Below are 20,187 nucleotides of genomic sequence, written 5' to 3'. Positions count from 1 at the left end.
AGACGAAGAACTGCTGTGTCTGTGTTTGCTAATGCATGCGTTTGATGTATTTGTGTTTTTTTTCAGTGATTTGAGTAACAACCAGATCAGCACGTTGTCCAACCACAGCCTCAGTAACATGTCCGAGCTGCTTACGCTGTGAGTGATGATTTAAAATGTCACTTTGCATTTTGATCTTAACGTTTATCAAAATACCACTAATATACTCAGTGTGTACAGGCTCGGACTGGCAATCTGTACTGGACAAATGCCCAGTGGGCCGGTCCACCTCAGATCACATTTGGGCCCCACACCCCCCTCCCCAGTCCTCAATTTCCATTTGCGCTGTCTCGATGTGTGCACACCCTCCCCTCCCTCAAATTTTGAATTGAATGGGGTGGCCCAGTCCAGAGGAAAAATGACAGGGCCGAATTTTGTTCCCAGTCCGACCCTGAGTGTGTTTGTGTTATTTGCATACATATGTGTTTTGGGTTCAACAGCAGAAATAAATATACTCTAAAAACAGTGGTGGAAAAAGTACTCAATTTTGTTACTTAAGTAAAAGTACAGATGTTGGAGCAAAAGGAAAAAACTCAAGTAAAAGTATCACATAAAAATCTGCTAAAGTAAAAGTATTTATGTACCCGTTTAAAAGTGTAAAAAGTAAAAGTATTTTGTGCAGATTTTGAGATCTAATAAAGCTTAAAAATTAGTGATTTTGACAAAGATTTGTGCTCAATTTTTGTGTTTGCTCAAACTATGAATGTGCTAAAAAATAACCCCCTCTACCTTTTCAGCAGTAATGAAAATACTTTAATTTTCAGTGCAGTTAAAAAATATAGTGGAGAAAGTACCTGCTCTCAAACGTATTAAAGTAAAAGTTAAAAAGTATCCACTTTGAAATTCACTTAAGTAAAGTACAGATACCTATAATTTATACTTAAGTACTACTTGTACTACTACTTTTACTTTGTTATTTTCCACCACTGTCTAAAAATGATTTACGTTTGTCACTGTACAAATAAACAGGCATCGGTTTAGAATTATCAAGTGCTATTTCCCTCTGCTAATTACCTCTGTGGGCGTGTGGAAATTAGTAGGCTTAAGTTTGGAGAAAATTTGAAAATGAAAGAAGTCTCTATGTTTTTGAACCTAAAAACAGCTTATTGTAAATAGCTTCTATGTTAGGAGTAATGCTATTTGGCTGGGTTGTCTATTTTTTTTTTTTTGCGGACTAAAATATCTTTCTAACGCCTGTATTTTAAGATACGCTGTAGGTGCCCTTTGAATATTTATGTTAACATGTTTATTTTGTATGTGTGTGTAGCATCCTGAGCTACAATCGTCTGCGTTGCATCCCGGTGAGAGCGTTTGATGGACTCAAGTCTCTGCGTCTTCTGTGAGTATAAAGTAAATAAATATAAATAAGTGAGGGAGCTGTGCCACTGATCGCCAACGTTCAACTGTTTCTACATTTGCTCGCTCTTTACTCTGCTCCCTTTGCGATTTCATAGGTCTCTCCATGGCAACGACATATCACTGATACCAGAGGGAGCCTTCAAAGACCTCTCATCACTCTCCCACCTGTGAGTGCACACACGCGTACATGTTATCACTGTCACTCAAGTGCTCGCTTTTTAGCCTATAGGTCACGCATTAGATAGAAAAAAGCATATTACCATTATAAAGGTCTGAGGAATTCCAGAAATAAGTATGTGCTATAAGTGTATAAGTACCATAGTCGCTTAGCAACAAATGCATTTTACTTTATCGAACATATGAGGATGCGCCAACGACGTGTGTACCGTTGTAATTGCTATAAACAGTCGTCTATCTACGACGAAACTGAACAGCTTTTGTATTGTGCTAAATAAATGCTTCAAAGACGGTGACACTATTTGAAGTAAGATCAGCACCACGGATAGAGCCGCAATAGTTCAGTGATCGTTCGTTATTTCTGATGTTTTAAAGGGCCATTATTACACTATTTTATATTTCAATGTTATAATGTTGTTTCCTCATGAAAAACAAGCCTGGAGTTGTGTTTTGCTTCATTCACACATGTTTAAACACACAAACCCTGAATATTAAGCTGATTTCCATATATCTTCATTAGAATTATTTGGATAATTTCAGTCCTGTAATTTCCTATCTCTACAGAGCAAAAGGCAAAAACTTAACTTGAAAATTACAGCTCCATGACATCACAAGGTGTAACTTTTTTTGGAGATGTAAACAAAATAATAATGGGTTACTCAAACATGTGTGAATGAAACAAAGCAAAACTCCAGGTATGTTTTTGAGGAAGAGTCTGGTTTTTTTTTGTAATCTAGGACCTTTAAATGAGAACAATGCTCTGAATCATAATAAATTACCCCACATCTTCACATTTAATTTGGCCGTGATCTACTCTGCAATCCCTTTGTATTCATTCCCTGACAGATTGTGTATTGTTGCAGCTCAAGATTTACATTTTAACAAATGCGGTTAAACAAAAGTGCCTCTTGTTTGTGTAAAGTGTCTGTTTGCTCTGTTGTTTCCAGGGCGCTGGGGGCCAATCCTCTGCACTGTGACTGTCACCTGCAGTGGCTGTCTGACTGGGTGAAGAGCGGGTACAAAGAGCCTGGCATCGCCCGCTGTGCAGGGCCTGGAGACATGACGGACAAACTGCTCTTGACCACCCCGTCCAAGAAGTTCACCTGCACAGGTACATACAGAAGCAACCTGCGCAGGACTCCTAGAAGAGACCACAAGTTGCCAAATGTTAATTTTAAAGGTCCTGTATCACGCAAAATTGACTCTTGTGAGCTTTATGCCATGTTAGACTGTTGTTACCTCCTCAAAAACATACCTGGAGTTGTGTTTGTTTCATTCACACATTTGATTAACTTTTTATTACTAGTCTGTCTCTTTATTTATTTATTTATTTAATGAGACAAGGACAGTGCACAATTTACATTACCCTTAACAGGAGAGATGCACTGTACCAGGTTGTAGTGCCGGTGCTAATTTCCACCTGTAGTCCCTGGGCAGGTTAATTAGTTGATTCTATTTAACTGACCTTAGCTACCATCTGTTCCTTCTGGAGACCTATGTAGCATGTTTTGGGTTGGGTTTACATCTCCAAATCTCAAAACGCTCTGTTCCACCTTATCATGTCATGAAGTAGTAGTTTTCATGGTACCTTTTACATTTAGTTCAGTAGAAATTGGAAATTCAAGGGCTGAAATAATTAAAATTATTTTATTGAAGATGTATGGAGTTTAAAAACTGAGTGGAGCACTTATTACCATGTGAGGTGGAACAGCCTAAATATGCAGAGTTTGTGTGTTAAACATGTGTGAATAAAACAAAACATTACTCCAGATATGTTTGTGATGAGGAAAGAACACGAAATAGTGTAATATGGGCCCTTTAAACATGTCTAGCATTATTTTGGCTTTCTGCATTTGACTATTGCACCTAAATAACATGAACAGTTAGGCCTGTCACGATAAGTTTGAAGCTTGATATATTGCTGGAGTAAATATAAAAAATAAACAATAGTACTAAAACTAATTTATGAAACCATTTTAAATCATGTTTTAAAAAAAACATGAGCTGTAAACAAATAAATAGCATAATGACACACTTTAGTACTTAGTTTGTATTTGTAATGAGTCATAGAAGTTATTATTTGAACCTTTTACCTCTTATAGCTTATCATATAGCTAAAAAATAACCAAAAATTCCTCAGTAGCACAAATAAAATATACAAGTGATAAATACTGAGCACAAAAATACAGTACATTCCATCTTTTGAATACTGAAAGATTAGTTGATATAGTTATTATCGTGACAGGCCTATTCACACTTGATTATGAACATTTAACTGAAACCTATTTTTAACCTAACGTGATGCACTGTAGAAGTCCCGGGGCCTTGTGGTTTTCTGGTGCCAGGTAAAGTAGTTTATCGAATCTACCCGTTGAGTCGTGGTACCTCCTGATGATACCCCCAGTGCTTTGAATGAGCCTAAAACCAACTGAACCTTTCCCTTTTCTCTCCTCATGTTTTTGCCTCTGTTGGTTCATGCCATGCTCCTGCAAAACTCTCACAACATTGTATATTTATGTATTTTATGTATTTTCTGTTAGGGTGGGGGGTCTGCCATCCAGTTTACCATAAAGTTATTGCTAAGCCTGGAATACTCCACAGTAGGACGTTGAACTGGTCTGTTTTGCATGTATTCATTTACACTATACACTTTATTGCTATAAATACCTTGAAAAACATGAATTTCAAAGCAATAACATCTCCATGGAGACAAATGATTGGCAGACCCTCCACTAGAAAAGTAGTGCACCTATAAATGTATGTTGCATTTCACAATTGCCATTTCTAAACAAAAGTATAGAGCATTTTGCAGGATTGTGGAAATTGCATTATTTTTGTGATAGTACTTTATACTTTTGCATGTTTATGTTTATAAAATGGTGCTTTCTTCTTGTTGTAGGACCTGTGGACATAAATATACAGGCAAAGTGTGATCCTTGTCTTTCCAACCCATGCAAAAATGATGGGACCTGCACCAATGATCCTGTAAACTACTACCGCTGCAACTGTCCATACGGATTTAAGGTATTAGACCAAATAGTAACAACTCTACCGCAAAAAGCTGCAATTAGTTACGAGTTACTTTTTAAAGGTCCTATATTGCGCAAAATGAACTCTTGTGAGCTTTAAGCCATGTTAAAATGTTGTTTCCTCATGAAAAACACACCTGGAGTTGTTTTTTTGTTTTATTCACATGTTTGAGTAATCCTGCATTATTAGTTTGTTTACTTCTCCAAAGCTCAAAATGTTCTGTCATGTAGTGATAGTTTTCAATTTAACAGCTCCTTTTACCTTTTGTTAAGAAAAGACTGACAATTCCAGGGCTAAAATCCTCCAAATCATTCTAGTGAATGTGTAAGGAATATAAAAACACTCTTTCTATTACCATTGCATCACAGGGTATACTGGAAAAAACAATATCTAGCTAAATTAAAATGACTTAAATTAAGAACATTTTACTTGATTTGAGTAGATTCAACTTGAAAAGTAAAATTATCTACCAATGAAATAAGTGTGTTTTTCTCATTTCAAGCAACATTCGATTTTATTTCTTATCCATCCATCCATCCATTTTCGTCCGCTTATTTCTTATTTTAAGTGCAAAAAGTTGTTGTTTTCCTTATTTTAAGTGTAGCAAGATGTGTTTTCATATTTTAAGTACCAAAAGTCTGGTTCCACTAGCAGATAATTTTACTTGTCAAGTGAAATTTAATCAAATCATGATAAAACTTTCTTAATTCAAGTCATCTTAACTGGGCTAAATTTTGTTTTTGCAAAGTAGAACAGAGTGTTTTCTGTTAGAGACAAGAACTCCACCTGAATATGCAGGATTTGTGTTTTAAACATGCTTAAATCAAACAAAATACAACTCCGGGCATGTTTTTGATGAATAAATAGGGTAACGTGAGCCCTGTAAATACTTACTGAACCATTTAAATTAATTTACTGTTTACATTTAGGGCCAGAATTGCGAGGAGCCAATTCATGCCTGCATCAGTAACCCGTGCCAAAATGGAGGAACATGCCATCTGAAGGAAGGAGAGGGAAGCAACTTTTGGTGAGTCTTCTTCAAGAAATAAAGGCTCAAAAGCTTCACTCTATCTGTAATGTATCTACATAGTATACTCAGGGTTCCCACGGTCATGGAAATACTAAAAAAGCCATGGAAATTTTGTAAATTCAATGAACGTTTTGGGAAAGTCATGGAATTTTAGTATCTCACACAGCTACAGTGATCTGTTAAGTTATCATTAGGCTACTGTGATTATTTCCATGCATCTTTTGTTTAAAATAGACAACAATAAATGCACTGACAGTATTTTGAATGTTAAAAAACTATAATACCAAACCATAATGTGAGTAAAAAGGGTTAACATTTCATATTTAGCCCTAAAATATGATCAAGGGTGCCGTAAAGTCATGGAAATTTCACTTTAGGTCATGAAAAAGTCATGGAAAAGTTTTGAAATTTTGTCAGTGAAACCTTGTGTACACTTTTAACTTTCTGAAATGAGATGTTGAATGTTTTCATGATATTTTGAGGTGTATTTGTAGTTATGGGCTACATTTCTGTGAGAGCTACTGCATGCTTTATCGCTGTTGTTGAATTTATTCCAACAGACCAATACCGTAGAACATCACCAGCACTTTAATTGACCAACTAACTGAGGAAAAAGAACGTAAATGTCTCATAATGTTGTATTTACTGTTTTTGGGGCTGTGCATTTAGCTGTACACTCCCAACACAATTAAAACAAGAGGCCTAGCTCATTATTTTGATGGGACAAATCCTTCATTGGAGCCGCACCAGTAATGATAAGTGGCTTTTAATTAACACAAGGCGATGGGGAAGCTGCTCTGTCTTCCCCCGAATCTGAGTTGAGCTGGCCTTTTGCAAACACCGCTCCGTGTTTAATGGTCGTATTTACAAAGAGTGGGTTAACTTGTTTACTGTAAGCGTATTTAAAGGTGCACTGTGTAACTTTTTGGTTGTATGGCCGTTACCTGCTTGTTTTTACGAATATGTCATTGCTCTACCTGGAATATTCCACAGTATTACATCACATTAAAATAGCTCTATATTACATTTATTCAATTATAGGTAATTTTGTAGCTTAAAAATACCTTTAAAAACATCCAATCTAATCCAATCTACGTTATTTATATAGCACATTTCATAAACAAAACTGTTTCCAAAGTGCTGCATCATACAAATAAAACATGTCCCATAGAAGTATAGTTCTACTCTAAGCTCTTCTTAACTCCACTAGTCCTCGTTAAGACAATAAAACTAAAAAATAAAATTAAATAAGACAAAGAATACCAATAATTAATAAATAATAATAAACATAAAATAAATAAAAGACACAGAGGACCACACAACTCACGCAGTGTTTTTAACAAAAAATAAAAGTGAGTCTTAAGACGAGACTTAAAATTCTCCACTGTGGGGGCTGTTCGGACGAGGGGGGGCAGAGTGTTCCAGAGTTTGGGGCCAGCCACAGAGAATGCCCTGTCCCCCTGGTTTTAAGTCTCATCTTAGGCACTATAAGCTGGAGTGGGCTCTCAGACCTCAGAGCATGCGTGGGAGTAAATTTGGATGAGATCCGAGATATATTGTGGGGCCAGTCCATTCAACGCTTTAAAAACAAACAATAAAATCTTAAAATCAACTCTAAAATGAAATGAAAGTCAGTGCAGCGATGCTAAAATTGGTGTAATGTGCTCTCGTTTACATAACATGCTTTCTGACTGTGAGTGGGGTCGCCTCTCTGCAGATCTGACTTGGTTTGGTTTGGTCTCTATGAAGAAAGAAAGGTTTAATACCATACTGTGAAACATTCCAGACAAAGCAATAAAATCTCCATGGCAGACTCTCCACCAGAAAAGTTACACAATGCACCGTTAAGCTTTAAGCTGTTCATGGTGTTTAAAAGCTGTCAGTTTTCCAGAGTTGAGACACGCTCATTTTAAAGTGCCTATGACAGGTTAGACGACTTATTTTATTAAAACACAGTCAAGATCATATTAAAGGTGCACTGTGCAAATTTTCTGGTGAGCCTGCTACCTTCTTGTCTCCATGGAGATGTTACTGCTTTGCCTGGAATGTTCCATGGTATAGCATTAAACATATCCATCTATCATTTATTAATTACGCGTCGTTCTAGTTCTCAAAAATACATTCATTCCTTCTGCGAATAGGGGCGACTCTCCACAGATCTGACTTGTAATGTAGCCTAGTGCTGTAACCTGCTTGTCTCCCTCATGATATATAGGTTTGATCTATAGTAGTAGTGTGTAACTTTTCTGGTGGAGCATCCTGCTTGTCTTGTGGTATTAAACGTATACATCTTGCATTTACTCAATAACATGGGTTTTTATTGACTTAAAACCTGCATTCTTACTGTTAGTGGGCTCACCTCTCCACAGATCTGACATGTAACTTGGTCCTGTTGCTTCACCTGCTGACTCTCTAGAGATAAATAAGTGTAATGCCATACTGTGGAACATTTCAGGCAATATCCCCATGGAGAGAAGCAGCTGAAGGACTCTCCAACCGAAAAGTTACACTGCCAATTTCTCTGATCTGGCCAAGATTTTAAAACTTAGATCTTATTCTTAATCATCTTGTTTTTAGATTTATTATCTACTTACTAGTTCTGAAACTGCTTCATTCTAGTACAGAAGTAGTTTATTTTAAGATAACTTCTCAAGTAAAATTTTCTTGCTGCATGGACAGATAATTTTAGTACTTTTCAGTCATTTTCTGATAGATTTAAGTGTTCATATCTTAAATTTTGGCCAAGCTTTTTTGCAGTGTCAAGTCAAAATTACTGAATCGTAAAAATGTACCATGGACACTTTGAAGCAATAAGGATCCTTGGACACCTTTCAGACCTTGATCTGATTAAACACTGGTGTGACTGTGTGACCCCAGGTGTGTGTGTCCGGAGGGTTTTGAAGGCGACTCGTGTGAGATCAACATTGACGACTGTGAAGACAACGACTGTGAGAACAACTCGACGTGTGTGGATGGGATCAACAACTACACCTGCATGTGCTCACCAGAATACACAGGTAAAAAAGATCGTCACTTGTGTTTGAATCTTGAAAGGTCACAGAATTTAGGGTTTTAAGTTTCAGCAAGACCTATTCCCCATCTGGACAAAACAAATTTTCCATTCATTGGGCTACAAAATCTTATATCCAACTAATGATCTAATTATGTGTTTCTTCTTTGGTTTGTAACTAGAGCTGGTCTTTGTTTTTACATAGAAAACAGGTCTATCGACAGGTTAATTCAGAATCAAAATCAGGATTAGGGCTGGGTATCATTCAGACATTGTCTGTACAATACATACCTCGATACATAAGCCTTGATACAACACATATCTCAATACAGTGAGCTTACAATTCGATACAGTTCAGTACGATATAATTCAAATCGATTCGATACGGTTCAATAAAATATAAAGGCTAAATCATGGCTGTGATACTAAAAGTCTTTGTTAAACCACTTCTTGTGCGAAGTTCATATGAAACACAAATATTTAAATCATCAAAACTGTGAAAATGTCAAATGTGTGGCATAAAAAGATTGCTTCCTCTGAACAAGCAACAAAACTCTAGCGCAAAATAATTTAGTAAAATATACCAAAAGTACTCTTATTGATACATCTGTACAGCAACCCATGATAATGATACTGTATCATCACTTTAAACTATATGATATATCGGTATTTTTGCACACCCCTAATCAGGATAATTGCCATTGTAAGTGAAGAAAACTGGCGCTCTGGTTTGACATTAAACAAAGTATCAAAAATCACAAGTAAATCAGAAGTAAGACTTCATGGTAACACAAAGAAAGTACTATTATTTTTGTATGAAAATTACAATATTTTACTAAAAAATTAACATGTTTATGTTCATTTTGGGATCATAGTTGGTATCAAGTAGAGTGAACTGCTTAGTATCGAAATTGAGTTTGAACTTATAGTAACTTGGCAACATTATGGAGCTCAACAGTCACCGCCCACTCCCCGGTGTCAGAAGTGAATTCTCATAAATTTTTCCCATAGACTTTCAGAAAAAATGTATTTGAAAGTTTTTAAACTCAAGGCTAATCAGCTACATGGGAACTAATGGCCATACATTTAAAATCTGTTTTTGCAACATTATAAACTGCTATGTTAATAAAGCATTTTGCCAAACCTTGCATTTTAAATGTGCTTTTTGATCTGTACTATTGTAGTAGTCATCACATAGTTGTTTAGCCTCTGAAATGTCTTTGAAATCTTAATATTTGAATTTTTGTAAAGTCTCTGGGGAAAATGAATGGAACCAGAGTGGGTGTTCACTGTTGAGCTTCATTGTTCACCATAAACAACAAACAGGTGATGTGATTGATACTGTAATACACTCATTGAATTCATATGACAAAACAGTGCAGGATTGGTGTTGCTAACTGTAATGTACGTCTGCTTTGCACTTTGCCGATCAGCTGTGACTGCTAACCTGCTCCCCTTATCTCTCTGTGTCTCTCTCACTGTTTAATTTGCTTTACTCTGAGTGCGGCTCTGCTTTGTGTCATGTTGTCTTGTTCTTAATGTGTGTGCATGTATCGCAGCTGCTACCAATGAGGTGGAGAGAGGTTAGTCTGCTCTTCTGTCTCCTTTCAGTCCCTCTCTCCTTTTTTCCGTTCCTCATTTCAACTTTTTTCCATGCTCCTCCTGGCACAATTGGAATGTTCCCCCAAAGATCTGTGTGTTTTATGTAAGCAGTGCATGTAGTGTTCAAAGAGACTCCTGGGTCAGATGTGTCGTTTTTGCCTTTTACTCGTACGTACATGTTCCCAGACCCATGCGTGAACCCACCACTGCTTTAATTATGCAACCCCAGGGAATCAGGCATGATATTTTTACTAATATTTCCACAGCCTGCTCCTCCTCATTGCATTCCTCTTTAAAGGTTCTATATTACACAGATTAAAAAAAATATTCTTGTGAGCTTTAAGGCATCAAAAACATACCTAGAGTTGTGTTTTGTTTCATTCATGTTTGAGTAATTTTGCATTATTAGTCTGTCTCCATCTCTAAAGCTCTGTTCTACTATGTGATGTCATGAGGTGGTAGTTTTGAAGTTTACAGCTACCATTTTGCAATTCTGAAATTCTGAAATTATCCAAATGTTGCGGAGATGTGCGGAGTTTTGACTTGAGTCACTATTTTTAGGATTTGAGACTTGATAAAATAGACTAATACTTGGGATTCAACTTGGACTTGAAGGTCATTGACTTGGGACTTGACTCAGACTTGAGGCCTGTAATCTAAGAAGACTTGATGCTTGTCCTAAAAAAATATGTTTTAGAAAATACTTTTCTCTTTACAGTTGATATATGCGGTGCTTAATTTTACAGGAATAAACTGGAACATGTCCCTCCCACTTCTCTGTTTGTTACTTTGGATGTCACTGAAGTACTGTGATATGGTATCTTCAGATGTACTACAGTAATATACTGTACAATATAGTAAAACAGAGGGAACTACTTAGAACATGATCCTTCTATTTCAGTGCAGACTCCATGACAAAATAACTGTTATTTAACACTCTTAAACCTTAATTATTTCTATTCTGACCGTAATGATTCACACTAAGCTCTTGTCAAGACATTTAAAATGGAAAAATTTGCATTTCTACAGCTCTTATATATAAATACTTATATGTAAATATACCATGACATTTTACAATTTAGTTTAAAAGTCATATAAATTGAAAAATAAAACAAACAAAGCAATACTTTGGTTTAAAGACTTGAAATGACTTGATGAAGCTCAAAGTAGATGACTTGACTTGGACTTATGGGCCAATGACTGGAGACTCCATTTGGACTTGCCTGTATATTACTTGGGACTTGACTCACACTTGAGGTTAAAGACTTGAGACTTACTTGAGACTCACAAAATAATGACTTGGTCCCACCTCTGGTACAGAGTGAACTCAGCCTAAATATGCAGGGTTTGTGTGCTAATGTCTGAGTGAAACAAATCACAACTCCAGGTTTGTTTTTGACAAAGAAACAACATTATAACATAGATCAGAAGGTAATATGGGCCCTTTAATTCTTACAAATACTATGTTAAAATGTTTTTTCAATAGCATTCAATGAAATGGTGAATGTAGGTATTTGTATTTGTAAATAGGATTTGTATATAATATATATGATATATATATATATATATATATGTTATATATATTATATAATATATATATTTAATATTTATATTTATATATATATTTTTATTTTATATATTTTTTTTTTTTTTGTTTATTATATGCTGTATGCCCTTTTGTTTTTATTTTTATTTTGCTGTGCTTACCTGACTGTGAGAGCTGTATGATTATTTACTGTGAGAGGAACTTCTGGGAATATCAAGGAAAATGACATTCAGAGATGAGATCATTTATCAGGCCACTAAACTGGTGCTCATCCATCATCACACACTCACTCACTAGACACACACACACATGCAGTCTCACCACACACACACACACACACGCACACACACGCACACACACACACACACACACACACACGCACACACACACACACACATTGCACTACTTTTATATATAGAGCTCAACGGTGTCCATCCACTCCCCAGTTTTGGAAGTAAATTTCTCATTCATTTTTATAGACTTTCTGAAAATAATTAGTAACTTTGCAAGCTTACTCAGGCATAATAGCTGCAGGGTAACTAATGACCACAGGACCTATAATTTTATTTAAAATCCGTTTCTGAAACTTTATAAACCACAAAGTTATTAAAGTATTTCACTGAATCTTTGGTTTTAAATGACCCGGACTTAAAACAACCACTTTATTGATATAGTTAGCATGTAGCTGCTTAGCCTCCATTAAGTCTTTGAACACTTAATATCAGAATTTAAAAGAATTGAAAATTTACTTCCAGAACCAGAGTGAGTGATCACTGTTGAGCTCCATTGTAGTGTGTATATTACCTCTTGGATGATTACAAAATACAAAAAAAAAAAAAAAAAAAAAATAAAATGTGTGCCGTATATAATGTTGTGTGTATGTGTATTGTATGTTAGGGTTATTCTGTAGTGAGCTGTGAAGAGAAACTGGACTTCTGTGCTCCTGAGCTGAATCCCTGTCAGCACGATTCAAAGTGCATTTTGACGCCTCAGGGATACAAGTGAGTACAACTTGACAGTGGACGTTTCTCCATTATTTTGTACTATTTAAATGCACCACAATTTACTGCATGTGTCTTGTTGTTGCTGGTCTGTGTTCAGGTGTGAGTGCACTCCCGGATATGTGGGCGATCACTGTGAGGTGGATTATAATGACTGTGAAGAAAACAAGTGTCAAAATGGAGGCCAATGCATCGATGCAGTCAACGGATACACCTGTGTTTGTCCAGAGGGATACAGGTGAGACTTTAGACTTAGACAAACTCTTACTGATCCACAAGGGGAATTATTTGAACACAGTAGCTCACACATCACAATATATTATAAAGACAAAGAGCAAAAGTAGTAAAATAAATAATATAAACATCAAAAACATAAAAAAGAAGCAAAAATAACAAGACACTGGTATCAAATAAGGCATAATTATATAAATGTTTATGTACAAGTAAAAAAAATCTCTCAGCTATAGTCTGTACAAGTAGTTAGGACTAGAAATAGTACAAGATATTACAGTATAGTGTTGTCAACATACTAAAATTTCAAACTCAGATTCAGAAAACTTTATTGATCCCATAGGGCAATTCATTTGCAACATCTCAGAGCAGTTCTCATTTCTCACATGCACACAAATGCACACAGTCTCAGTCCATTACAGACCACAAGTGGATCTCAATGACAATATACATATTACAGTGCAAAACATTCAGAAAACTGTACCCTTAGACTTAAGCAATTTAATAGCAGAGGACACAAAAGAATTTGAGTACTGGTTAGTCTTTCATATCGGAGCATAAAACCGACACCCTGAAAGCATCATTATAGGAGCCAGAGGATGGAGGGGCTGAGCCAGGTTCAATTCTGGTACGAAGTAATGGCCTCAATACTCAATATCGATTCAATACATTCTTCTGCTAGAATGTCATTTTCAACATTAAATCACAGTACTTTCTTAATATACTTACTACCTACTTTTTATAATGACATGTAGCCTAATATCTATGTAATCTCTCAGTGGTCCAGGGAGGTTCCACAGTGGTCCATGGGCGTGCACTAGTCTATGTGCTCTTGTACTTGTTCTGATACAGTTCAAGATCATTCTAAAGCAGGGGTCTCCAACCTTTTCCTTCCAGTGAGCTACCTTTACAAAAAGAAAATACCAAAGAGCTACTAATTTTAGGAGTCACAAGAAATTGAGCGTAGGAAAACCTCAGATGGGGAACAGTTAGATACCTATAAAACACCAGCCTTTATCCATTTATTAGTGCATAAAATTACACATAAAAATTATACTTTTACAATGAATGGTAGCTCATCAAATTTTAGTCATTCAGCAAAATGTGTATAATTCAGAAATCCTTTGGCTCCCGAACTACAGGGTGGAGATCCCTGTTCTAAAGCTATTCAGGAAAGGTTGATTTCTGTCCTGTGAATGTAACTTTTTTAGTATCGATACTTTCTCAAATACAAATCTAGATTCAGTATTGGTTTTAGTATTGATTAATATCAGATTTTCAATACTTTCAACAACCCTAGTATGTTTACAGCTCGTGAGAGGGGATTAGTGTATCAGGTCGTAATCGTGCATTTTTTGACTTAATCTTTTACAGTGGTTTGTTCTGTGAGTTTTCCCCACCCATGGTCCTGCCCCGCACAAGTCCCTGCGACAATTACGAGTGTCTCAACGGGGCGCAGTGTGTTGTCATGGGGATGGACCCTCGCTGCCAGTGTCTCCACGGATACGAGGGCGAGCATTGTGAGACGTTAGTGAGCGTCAACTTTGTGAACCGGGAATCCTATCTGCAGCTTCCATCCAACCTGCTCACACCACACACCAACATCAGCCTGCAGGTTTGTCCTCTGTCATAAAAAACATGATAATCTGAACTATTCTATCTGTGAACCAACCATAAAGAGATAATATGTGATGTTTTAGATTGCAACAGATGAAGACAGTGGAGTCTTGCTGTACAAAGGGGACAATGATCATATCGCCATGGAGTTATACAGGGGGAGACTGCGGGTCAGCTACGATACAGGATCCTACGCCCCCTCTGCAATATACAGGTACAGATACTTCCAAGGTCTAGCAGTAACATTACAAAAGGAGTATGTTATTAAATGCTGTACTTCCTTCACAGTGTTGAGACAGTCAATGATGGCACCTTCCATGCCGTGGAGTTGGTGACCGCCGACGACACACTCTCTCTGTCCATTGATGGTGGTTCACCCAAAACCATCAGCTCCATCAGCAAACAGTCCACACTGAACAAGGACTCTCCTCTTTACTTAGGAGGTAAGGCCGCTCACAGAAAAAGGGCCTAAAGGCATTTTAGAGAGGTGTGTGATGTTAGAACAGGGAGCAATATGTGTGGATTTTAGAAAAAAATACATGTTTTTGATGCATGAGGGTGGAATATGACACGTTACCATTTTTCATATGTAGATAATATGTTTTTAGTATGTCTGTTTTACTATAGCCACTAGGTCCCTGCGAATATTATTTTCAGTCATTGAAGGTTTGCCATATTTCAATGATCTGCCCTTTAATTTTTGTTGTAGACAGGCTATACAGGAAGTAAAAACCTTGTGAGTGAGTAGGTGTTATAGGACTTGACTGTGACATAAATTCTTACAATGTATAGAAAATAAAAAACAGTGTAATAGTGATTGCAACCCTTTACTCTGTTCCAGGTATGCCAAAACACGCCTCTCTCTCCAGTGGACTGTCAGCGCTGCAGCACAGCTCTGGGGGCAGGAATGGCTCCAGTTTCCATGGCTGCCTGAGAAACCTTTACATCAATGGGAAGCTGCAGGACCTGGGAGTTGGGCTGGGACCAGGCAGTGTGGGAGTGGACTTTGAGAATGCTCAGAGGACGAACAAGGGGTCAGGGCAGGGAGTAGAGCCTGGGTGTCAGCCCTGTCAGACAGGTGCATGTGTGCAGGGAGACTGTCACCCCACGGGACACCGTGGCTTCAGCTGTACCTGTCACCCCGGGTGGACAGGAACGCTGTGTGACCAGCAGGTCAATAATCCCTGTGAGGGGCACAAGTAAGTGTGGGGTAATGGGGCAACAAGGCCGAAATGTGAGGTTCTGGAGTAACACTGTGCCCCCTCTGTCCAGGTGTGTGCACGGGAGCTGTGTCCCTATTAATTCGTACTCGTACTCGTGCCGCTGTCAGCCTGGGTTTGCTGGAGTCTTGTGTGATGAACAAGACCAAGAAGCGAATAGCCCGTGCAGTCTGTCCCGGTGCAAACATGGCAAGTGCAGAGTGTCAGGGCTGGGCAAAGCGTACTGTGAATGCAACAGTGGATACACAGGAGAGGCCTGTGACAAAGGTGAGCACAAGTGAAACAAACAGTGTGTGTGTTTGTGTGAATGAACTGCACATCAGCTTCCTGTTTGATTACTAAACTCTTTTTCTTGCTGCTGTGGACTGTATGTGTCTAACAATTCTATTCTTTTAATCCAAAACTCAGCATCTCCTGAGCCACCTCACAACCCCACATGGGGTGTTACTCAGGTGAGACTGTGGGCTCAAATCTCACCTCTTTCTATATTGTTGTGTTGTATACTTGCCATTAATACATCAGTATTCTTTCTGCTGCATTTGTGGATTGTTTTGTGACCTGACCCTCTCTTTTTCTGTGATGCCATTGTGTGTTGATCATAGTAGTTGGAAATCACTTTATTTGACGAGCCAATGTACAATCTATCCTAATGCATGAGCCGTCCATGTTCATTTTATTTATTTGTAATCTTAGTTTAACCAGGCAAAATGTTTGGAAACCAGTTCTTGCTCACAGACATGACCTAATGTTCCTTTCCTTCGTGTAGAGGTGGCCTGTCGAGGGGAACGGGTCAGAGACGTCTATCAGAGACAGCAAGGCTACGCGGCGTGCCAAACCCAGGAGAAGGTCTCCCGCCTAGAGTGCAGGGGCAGCTGCCCAGGGGGGGCAGATGGACAGGGCACCTGCTGCACCCCCCTACGGAGCAAGCGCAGGAAATACACCTTCCAGTGCACTGACGGATCCTCCTTTGTTCAGGAAGTGGAAAAGGTGGTCAAATGTGGCTGTACAAAATGTTCCTCATAGAAATAGAAAACAACAAAAGACACAGCACCGTTGGCAGATTCCCTTCTCCTTAGATGTTTATGGTGTTCCTGCCCGCCTTACTGGACCCACACCCTTTCGCCCAAAGCCCTAAATTGTGTTGGGAAAGCCCCTGCTCTGGACAGTCTCCTAAAACTGTTTTGTAAAAACACTTAAAAAAGAATAAAAAGAAAAGAAAAAGAAAAAAGTTTGTTATGTGCCAGACTGATGTATGAAGCTTCCTCGGTGGGGATGTCAAAGCGTATTGTAAAGTACAAGAACTGACTTATTTTTTATCATGAAGTGGAGATACAGGACAAAGAGTTGACTCTGTGACAGACTTCCTTGCTCCTTTTGGTTGGTCCTGATGACCACAGTGATGTGCCACTGTCTTTTTCCTGGAAGACTCAGCGGTCAGTGACGCACTGACTGCCTCTTGTAGACTTCCTGCTTCCTATCTGTGTGTTGTCTGTTTTAGGAGTAACCTAGACCGGTAGTAGCATGGACTCACCTGTAGAGGCGCTGCACTGAGGCACAGTATAGAGGTCACAGTAGTGAGCAGTGTCCCTCCACACAACTACAGAGACTGCGGGCACATTTTATACAGCTACTGAATTACTCATGAGCACTCACCCTATGGTTTGTTTATCCACCCAGCGTCATGGATGACAAGTATTTATTGTATCATAAATACATGTACTTTTTCAGTAGACCTCCCATGTATCAATCTGATTCTTTTAATATATATTAATTTATATTTGTCCTTATTTTTGTATTAAAAAGACATGTTTCATGTCAAAATAGCTGAACTAACAAAATTTTGTCCTTTTATTTTGAACACAATGTATTTTGATCACTGAATCTATTCTTGTGCTTGCCAGAGATCTTAGTTACATTTTATTCTGCAAATGTGACGTGAAGACATGTATATTTTTGTCGCAATTCCTGAGAGTTTGTACTGTGTCATTACCAGAAGGTTTTTATATTAGAGTATAATGTATTTCCCTATGTACTATGTACTTTACACACGGATCTTGTGAGTAGCATTGACCCTAGAGGATGCTTAGAACTGTTTTTACCTTTTTAACAAATTTATGCTAAAGAATACTGTGACATTTTCTAAATGAACTACTTTGTTAGCCCCTTGATCTCCAATGTTAACATGTTGCTGCTAAGTTTTTGTACCATAGACTTGGATCTTGATCTGTATGTTATATAACTTCCTGCTCCTACTGTACAGGGGCGACTTGTGTAACAGATAAATATGTCCCCCACCTCTACACATGTGCATCGTGCTTTATCTCCCCTCTGGTTCAGACTAATGTCAGTTCATGAGTATTGTTTTATTAAACACCATATTTATCTCACAAATCCCACTTTTGACTTTTTCACGTAAGATGCTTTGAAAACACTCAAATCAAACAATGTAGCCAGTTTTCAGGGTAGTAGTTTTTTTTTTTTTTTTTTTTTTTCATTTGCAACCATTTGCAATGCTTCAACAGCAGTAATATCTACAGTGGAAATGTTCACCTGTAAATTAGAATAATTTTCTGCTAAACTGTTGCATTATGATTGATTTTTCAAACCTGGTTCACACCTATTGCCTGGTCCAGCTCTAACAAGGGCATTCTGTTGGTGTGTCCTTGGGCAAAACACTTGACTCGCCTTGCCTCCAGTGTTTGCTTGTACTTAAATTGCCCCATCAAGGATAAATAAAGTGTTATTGTTGATTTTTGTTTGTCTTTTTAAAACATATGTCAATATAACACTGTGTAAACATTCAGAATTAACTGATGATCCCTCTTAAATACAGGTATGTTTTCACTGTATGCAGCACGGGGCTCCAATCCTTTCAAGTGTTGCATTGATGCCCATAAGTCCCATCTCTTGGATGTAGCCAGTCACAGTCGACATTGCGCTGTGGTTTTTTAGAGACTCCTCTCTCAACACGGGGCACATGATTCTCTTTATTTGCATGTCTTTTGTTCTCTGTTGGCCAACCTTTGCTTTGATTGCTCTAAGCTCTTGTTGCAAATGTTGTGCTCTCTTTCTTTCTGCCCTCTGTTTCTCCACCAGCAGGTGGCACTCCAGTTCATTCTCCTCCTGCTGTTTCCTCACAATGGCCTCCATTTGCCTTCTCCCGTCCTCGTCCCGACGGCTTTGCTCCACTAAGCTCATGCTGAGTTTGTCCACCTCTTTCTGCAGGGCTGCTTTGTCTTTGTCTTTCCTTTCACTCTCTGTTTTGTTCCTTCGGACCATCTCTTCCATTGCTCTTCGGAGGTTTTCTTCACGTTTGACCTGACTCTCCAACATCTTGGTCACATGGTCCAGTTTCCCTTGAAGTGCCTCCCTCCTGTCCTCCTCCATCCTCTGCACTTCCATCAGTCGCAGCATATCATGGATTTTTCTCTCCTCACTCCTCATTTTGACCTCTTTGAGCTCCTGTCTAAACGCCTCCTCCAGTTCCATGACCAATTTCTCTGCCTTTTCTTTTTCTTTTTCCAGTTGTCTCCTTATCTCAGCCAGCTCTTTCCTACTTCTCTCCTCCATCACCTTTAGTTCTCTTTCATACCACTCTCTGATTTCAGCCTCGTGCTTTTTCTTCATCATCTCCTGTGTCTCAAACTGGAGCTTACTCTCCTCCTCAGCTTTCTGAAGCATTCTACAACTGTAATGCTGAAATTCAGTGGCTTGCAATAGAGCATCTACTAGAGCTAACATTTCTGAAACCTGCTCTTTGTTTCTCGATGAGTGATTGTTAAACACACAGTACCTGCCCCCACAACTGTTCACAAGCTCATTGAGATCTTGGCATTCATCTATCAAACACTGCTGTACTGTCTCTCCTTCCTCGAGCAGGTCTCCATGGGTAAAAATGATCACAGTGAAAGCTAGTGTGCTCATACCCATGGCTTGCTTCAAGTGCTTTATTGCTTCCTTTTCCTCCTCAGTGAACCTTCCAATCCGAATGATCAGTAGAAAAACGTGAGGTCCTGGGTAGAGGAGACTGACACTTTTCCTCAACTCTCTGTGGACTTCATGAGGGGTTTGGCGTGTGTCCATGAGGCCGGGGGTGTCCAGTATCATCAGATGGTGTCCGCGAAACTCTCCACAAGCCCTTCGGCAGCGCTGGGTGACGGAAGACCCACTGGCCCTGGAGTCAAACACCCTTCGCCCCAAGATGGTGTTGGCAGTGGAGCTCTTCCCACTGCCCGTCTTTCCCAGCAACACTATCCTGATTTCAGAACAGGGAGAGGTCCTACGGCCTGTGGAAAGAATATTATTATTATTGTTGAGTAGTAGTA

The 20,187-nt window shown here is 38.5% G+C and overlaps 1 protein-coding gene across 1 annotated transcript in view; it reads left to right on the top strand.

Annotated features, from left to right (window-relative positions):
• slit2 (slit homolog 2 (Drosophila)) overlaps window positions 1-17,575 on the top strand; it is a 133,737-nt gene extending 116,162 nt beyond the window's left edge. The window contains 16 exon segments of the mRNA XM_055158481.1: window positions 67-138; window positions 1,307-1,378; window positions 1,494-1,565; window positions 2,523-2,686; window positions 4,475-4,599; window positions 5,535-5,632; window positions 8,513-8,652; window positions 10,205-10,244; window positions 12,708-12,794; window positions 12,895-13,032; window positions 14,400-14,640; window positions 14,726-14,856; window positions 14,931-15,085; window positions 15,484-15,841; window positions 15,915-16,129; window positions 16,629-17,575. Of these exon segments, the coding sequence (XP_055014456.1) occupies window positions 67-138; window positions 1,307-1,378; window positions 1,494-1,565; window positions 2,523-2,686; window positions 4,475-4,599; window positions 5,535-5,632; window positions 8,513-8,652; window positions 10,205-10,244; window positions 12,708-12,794; window positions 12,895-13,032; window positions 14,400-14,640; window positions 14,726-14,856; window positions 14,931-15,085; window positions 15,484-15,841; window positions 15,915-16,129; window positions 16,629-16,885 (2,365 nt within the window). The 3' untranslated portion in view covers window positions 16,886-17,575.
• Window positions 17,576-20,187: the final 2,612 nt, after the last annotated feature.

This window comes from Boleophthalmus pectinirostris, unplaced genomic scaffold (assembly GCF_026225935.1).
Source record: "Boleophthalmus pectinirostris isolate CB_2022bp ecotype Guang Dong unplaced genomic scaffold, ASM2622593v1 HiC_scaffold_22, whole genome shotgun sequence".
In the NCBI taxonomy this organism is placed as follows: Eukaryota; Metazoa; Chordata; class Actinopteri; order Gobiiformes; family Gobiidae; genus Boleophthalmus; species Boleophthalmus pectinirostris.
Note: the sequence above shows the minus strand (reverse complement) of the source record. Positions and strands in the feature narration are given on the sequence as shown.